Source organism: Apostichopus japonicus, chromosome 2 (genome assembly GCF_037975245.1).
Source record: "Apostichopus japonicus isolate 1M-3 chromosome 2, ASM3797524v1, whole genome shotgun sequence".
In the NCBI taxonomy this organism is placed as follows: domain Eukaryota; kingdom Metazoa; phylum Echinodermata; class Holothuroidea; order Aspidochirotida; family Stichopodidae; genus Apostichopus; species Apostichopus japonicus.
In genome coordinates this window covers 21,104,932-21,111,504 of record NC_092562.1, presented here as the reverse complement: position 1 = coordinate 21,111,504, position 6,573 = coordinate 21,104,932, and the positions used below count along the sequence as shown (strand labels likewise).

The following is a 6,573-nucleotide window of genomic DNA, read 5'->3' as shown; positions in this document are numbered from 1 at the left end:
AACTGTGATTGAACTATATACCCTGCATCAACCCCCCCCCCCCCTTCCGCTTCACACTCGCCCTCCTTATTTTTCATTTAAATTGGACGAAAGAATGGGAAATTTTATGCGAACAATATTAAAACTACCTGCCTTACAAATTTCAGATATAACTTAGTGATTTTTTGTTGTTGCTGAATACTTGAAATGCGATACAACCTAATCCATTCTCAACCCCATGCAGTCCCCTTACAACGTATGAGTCATGAAAACACGCATTGGTATACGTCACAGTGAGGTATCACGAATCCCATCGAGGGAATAGACACTACATGTGATCTCGGTTAAAGGTTGGTTAGCGATCTACGTTTAAAGAAGTCACCCAACATACACCCTGGTTACGAAAACCAAACAACTTGATCCACTCTCAACTCGAGTCCCCTTACATCGAGATTGTAGCCGATCTAGTGTACCGTACTGTGTATCTTAGCTGAAATGAAGTAATACTACAAATGATATATGAGCCAAAAGACCAAACAGATATAAAAAAAATGCTCTAAATCTCGCTGTCAGATATTTCCCACTATATTCAAGATTTATTAAACGCTTCTCATTGATTCAAAGATCTATTTCCGGTCAGTTGAACATGTATACATACAATTGACTTACAAATGTAAATTACAAGTTAACAAAGAACCAGAATTACATAAAAAGAAAAGAAAAAAAGAACTATAGCTACATATTCTAAAGAAAGAATCTTTTCAGAAAACAAGGGAGGTCTTAGTTCGTACTACAATCAGACCCCCTGATAAAATTGATGGAACCCTTTCACCCTTCTCAGACGAGGCGTTGTATTGTCCAGCGGGCTACTGTTTGCCCTCAAACCATTTATTGAATCAATGGTACTCTGCATGTTCCCAGCAGAATCACTGATAAAAGGTTTGCATTGTTAAACCGTGAATTTAAAAACTAATTATCGAACAGCAGTGGTATGAAAGAGAACTGCGAAGGGATAACACTTTTGAAGCATATATGAAAAGGAATTAGCAACCCCGCCAAATTTAACACTTCGAGCCAAACGGACAGTAAGCAGGTGTTAAAGAAGACATGACGATGACCATAAAGAGCTTTCAAGTATAGGCTAATTATATACTAAAACTGTGTTCAAGGCATATTAAAATACGGAACAGCTCAAATTAGACAATTATGAAGGAAAATGTTCTGAGGGTACTTTGTTTTAAAGAAAATTCACCCAAGATAGAGCCATGCATGCGCATGACACCAGACAACTTAATCCACCCTCACAATACACACACATACCCATCATGAATGCAAAAGGTTACGATTACCATCGAAACCAAAAATCGAATATAGTTGAGTGAATTGTATTTTTCGTTGATAGACATCATTAATCAAATCCCTTATACCATGCATTACTGTAACGGTATGATAATGTTCCGATCAAGGTTACTGAAAAAAAGACGGAAGTATCAAACTTTGGCCGGATAGGGCTATCAATTTCTTTTCGGCATATTTTGTAGAGGAGTGAAATTGTTAAAAGAGTTGTCGGTGGTTAAAACACGGTCATTGTCATATCTGGATCATTTGTTCCCCTTGCATGTACCGTCCCTAAAATCTTAGTAACCTTTTAATTGCAACGAGTTTATTTCCTGGAGTTTCTCATAGATAAAATGATTCCAAGGCGTCGAGAAGTGTTAAATTAGAGAATTAAAGTGTCATTTCTAAAATGTTTCTATAGAAGCTCAAACATACGTGACCATCATTTGACTATATCTATTATACATTTAGCCTGAGGCTGCAATACCGATGACCTATAAACTTGTAGAAGGTTATGTAATGAAGTCGTTTAATTCATTCTCATCATGAGTAGATTTTGACTTCTCAGTGTTTACCGTTTTGCCTCATCATGTCGCTTCAAACATGTTGATAAAATCTCCGGGATATATACTGCCCACATTGACCAGTATTGATACTTTTTTTTAATGAAAAATCGCCCAGGAAAGAACCTGGGCACGAAAACCAATCTACCGAAAGACTGATCCGCTCTCAACCCCAGTCCCCTTGTATCGGGACTGTGACTGGGTAACTGTCGTCGGGTGTGCATCACCATTCCCCTCGAAGGGGAACAGATACTACACAATGATCTTAGTCAAAAGGCCAAAAGACCAGTATTGATCCAATTACTACACCGGTTATTGTTCGTCAGGTACAGGACCTCTGTAGAATGTACTGCCCGGAGAGGCATTGTCTTTGCCTTCGATTTTCATCCGTCTGCTCAATCGCTCACCGTATACAGCGTCCGTGGTTGCTATAGGAATCACAGATACCCCCTTTGCTGGCACATCACAGCATGACGTTAGTGTGTTACTTAGATTATGAATAGTTTGGACGTGAACTTCAAACGGTGAAGCACAAACAAAACGTGACTGGGAATGATCTCTCATTGTAACTAACGGATTAACATACTCACGTGTAGTTTTTTTATTGTGTGTATGAAGGTTAAGACTATAATTTCTTTGAGCCTTGAAAAATAAGATTGCTAAGTCGCTGACTCAAGATTCATTGGTGGTTCTGTTAGTCACAAGGATTTTTTTAAATGCCATTGGACGTATACACGAAGGTTCATATCGGTCAACAATAAAAAGAAGGATTTCAAATTATACCCCGGAATTCAAAATTCACGATTTTGTTTTTTTGTGTATTTTAATTTCAAGACAATACAAAATGGCTCAAGTTTCAACAGGTAAATTTTCGGCTTCGACTCAGAGAAGCACGGATATTCGAGCCGGAGTAGGCACCACGGTAACGTCACGTCCACAAGTACGTTACGAGTGCACCTATAAAATGACACCTGATCGAAAACTTCTTCCGTACGAAGCAACAAATATCATTGAGGACATTTTGGAGTCGGAACTTCAATCGCAACGGTACGATCCAAAGAAGAGCCAGCTCTGGTGTTGTGATCTGGCTGATAAGATCAAGGGAAAAGTGAAGGATCTGGGCTACGGGAGGTACAAGATCGTAGCCCTGGTTACCATCGGGTCCGTTGAGCACGGTGCTGTCTGCTGTGCGAGTCAATGTGTTTGGAATGATAAATTCGACACTTATGGAGAGTATACCTACAGGAATGGATCATTATATGCTGTTGGAACAGTTTATGGAATTTATCAAGAATAGTCAAAGTATCATCCGTCGCGTGAAAGAACTATATCTTTATATTTATTCTAGTAGACGTTCTGACTAGGCCTATATCGATGCAGTGGTTTGAAATAGTTCTATGTATGGCATACGTTATCACCATTGACAATTCTCAAAGTGATACACTATCATGCAATTACTACTTTTATTTTGTATAACACATACAATATGTTATACCGAGACTCGATCATTTTTCATATCCACTTGGTCGGACCATAGAGTATATATGTCGAGAAAGCTTATCAGAATTACACTCGAACTCATACGGTTGTACCCAGCTGACCCGATTTTCTTGACATTCCTGAAGAAAGAAAAAAGAAAAAAGGGACAGAAAGTACTACGAAGATATTGTTGACTCAAGTTATATTTTAACAATATTTGAATAGTATTCATGATCAGAAGACATATGTATGCTACATGATATCGCATCGACTCGCAAGAAAACTTTAATATTTGTCATTTGTAGAACCTTTAATATTACTCATCTGGCACCATAAGTATATGATCGTCTTGTAAAGTACTGTTCAGATTATTGTCATCACGTCCTATGTATATCTTCTCGTGATAGTTTTGCAATGCATACGTAAATAAGGTCTCACAACCATATTTTTAGCAACCCTCATATCTTAAATTGTCTCATATGGGTTCGAGGTTCTGCTGAAATCGGATATTGAACCGAGGACATATAGGTTGCTTCACGTTGAAGTTGCTACCATACGAAAAGTTGCCACCACCCGAGATGAAACATGGCGGCATCATTATTGAAGGGTTAAATCTAGAACGTTTGTGTTTGATAGACATGTATTTGTCGTTACAAATTGCATCAGTTTATATCCTATAACAAACTGTCGACACCAGTTGTTTGCTTTACATCAAGTATTGCGTAATGATCATAAGTCAAATAAATATTGACAGGCCTAAGTGTTTTGATTGGACTCATTTGCGTGCAGTACGTCTTGCATAGCAACAAACTAAGATGAAATGTTTGATAACGGTTTGGTATTTTTCAGAATTCTCATAGCCAAAGAAAAAGTTTACAATCGTCTGAAAACTAAATGTATGATGTTATTGGGCAATTGAAGTGAATTAAACTTGATGGATTTTATTGACTTTGTATGTGTCCCGACATATGTATTTATATGCATGTATGCAACCATGTCATTATTTGATTTGAAATATGCAAAGAAAACATCAATATTACCACCCACAGCAGTAATCATTTCATCATGTATGCATTTTTTGATGTCAAATTCCTTATCAGATTTTTTCCCCGGCGTGTGTCTGAAAAAACTAAATTCAATAGTGGACACTGCGTCGAAGGAGACCACATGCATGTTTTCATTTTAATTAATGGTTAATATGGATCTATTATATATCTATTATCTATTTATATATAAAACAGCTAATCAAGTTAATCAACTTATCAGTTTATATAAAACCGAAGTGCAAAGATTTATACTTCGCGCGATGTATTTGTCCTGGTATGAAATTATATAGTATTTCGGGTAATATGCAAGCCCAGTCCATAACTGATTCGAGATATGTCACAATGGAATCATTAGTATCCATAAATTAAAAATTATTCCCAACAAGTAGATTTGTAAAAATTCAAAGCAAAATGGAGCTATAATTAGCTAGTGATGTAATTTATGCAAATTATTTGTAATATCAAGTATTAACAATATTAACTTTTTATACATCCTCTTTTGGTAATCATTGTGAGTAAAGCTTAAGTAATTATTCTCCGAATTGAAATAGCAACAATGCGACCGAACCATATATGCCAGACAGGTCAGTAATAGTCGTCATGAATCATGATGACGTCAGACTTCTTTATATACGGTACATAATGCCAACGCTAATGGAATGACATATTTTCATACATGTATCAATAATAATACTTTCTGAAAACTTACTTTTTAGTGTTTTGTTCTTGATTTTTCAGTCAGTGTTTTTAATCGTGTGAAATGAGCAGATCTCAACCTTTTCTCTTTAATTGGATTGAGGTTAATCATACCCGGGTCGCAAAAGAGCCGGGATTCATGCCAGGATCTTGGAAGTGTGTGTTTTTTTTTGTGGGGGGGGGGGCGGAGGGGTGGGAGAGGGGTGTACACCCTCCTTTCAACCTCACACAAAACAATGCTATGGCATAGCCATATTAGGTGTGTAGACCTAATTCGACGTAACTATGCCCCAGAATACACCACTTGACGTCTAAAATTGTATTTTTAAAGACCCCCCCCCCCCAATTATATGAGACGGCTTCAACGACTCGCTCCAGGGTCGCACTCCCTTCACAAAATACTTTATTATCTTGGCCCTTCCATAAAGGTTCGTACCCTCCCTTTATCACTCGGGGCGAATTTTAAAACTTGGCGCATATCTTTGAAGTCATGTTCGCGCCTCTGCTGATTTATGAAATAGGGAAATGTTCAAGTTATACACAAACGTTGTGGTAGTGTCCATTTTGACCCTGAATCCACCGATCCTGGGACCATATTAGGAATACTCTGTTAGCAGCTTTGAACTTGAAATTTACTTCATATAACTACTTAACAATATGTCTTCTTTCTCATACTTTCATATCAAGAGTTCTTGTCAAAATAAGTTAGTGCATTCAAGTTAGCCCACAAACCGTTGTAAAATGAGAATACATTACTACATGCATTTACACGTCAACATTGTAGCCTACACGGGATGTTATGGACGATCTCAAATCATTTATATACCGTATACACACCCTGCATAGCCCTTCATGGCATTTGAACACACATTTCGGTCCCTCTTGATTTTTCCATGATATTCGGTATGATTGAAGGGAGAGGGTGGGGGGGGGGCAGGACGAACGAATACTAGTCTGACAAATAAAGTTTCACTTTTGAGATATTGTGCAGTGTAACTTGGAGTCACCAATAGTTTGTTCTGAAGTATCCCCATAAGCGGTAATCCAGTACCTATGATTAAGTTCTCATATCATGATGGGTGCAGAAATTTATAACGCGCGGGCGAAAAGGGTGATGATTCGGGGAATTAGAGAGGGGTATTATAGGCTATTCAAGGCGTATGAGCTAAGAGGTCTGAACTACAAATCTTAGTCTATAAATGACAATGTTGTCTACGTTCTGTACCAATTTAATCTCACCTCAAGCTCTCTCTTACTGGCACTGACCGACCATGCAATGGGAATAAACTGGTCGCTTTCAGTAATCGAATGAAGAAAAACTGACTAAAAACAAACAAACAAAACAAATAGCCTATGCACATTGTTGGAGCAACAGTATTCGCCCTTTAAAAAAAGAAAACAATTAATTGCTTTTGTATATTCTTTGCCTATTAATAAAAAGATAAACTATTTGATTATAAAGAAGCAATATC

General features: G+C 37.5%; 1 protein-coding gene across 1 annotated transcript; it reads left to right on the top strand.

Moving 5' to 3' along the window:
- Nucleotides 1-2,198: 2,198 nt before the first annotated feature.
- LOC139981946 (dynein light chain Tctex-type 5-B-like) lies at nucleotides 2,199-5,112 on the top strand. Its single transcript, XM_071994371.1, has one exon. It carries the CDS (start codon nucleotides 2,725-2,727, stop codon nucleotides 3,175-3,177), a length of 453 nt encoding a protein of 150 aa, XP_071850472.1. The 5' UTR covers nucleotides 2,199-2,724; the 3' UTR covers nucleotides 3,178-5,112.
- The last annotated feature ends 1,461 nt before the right edge of the window (nucleotides 5,113-6,573 follow it).

Bases quoted from the DNA above. Each gene is read 5' to 3' on its own strand.
- LOC139981946 (XM_071994371.1), top strand. From the start codon at position 2,725: ATGGCTCAAGTTTCAACAGGTAAATTTTCGGCTTCGACTCAGAGAAGC.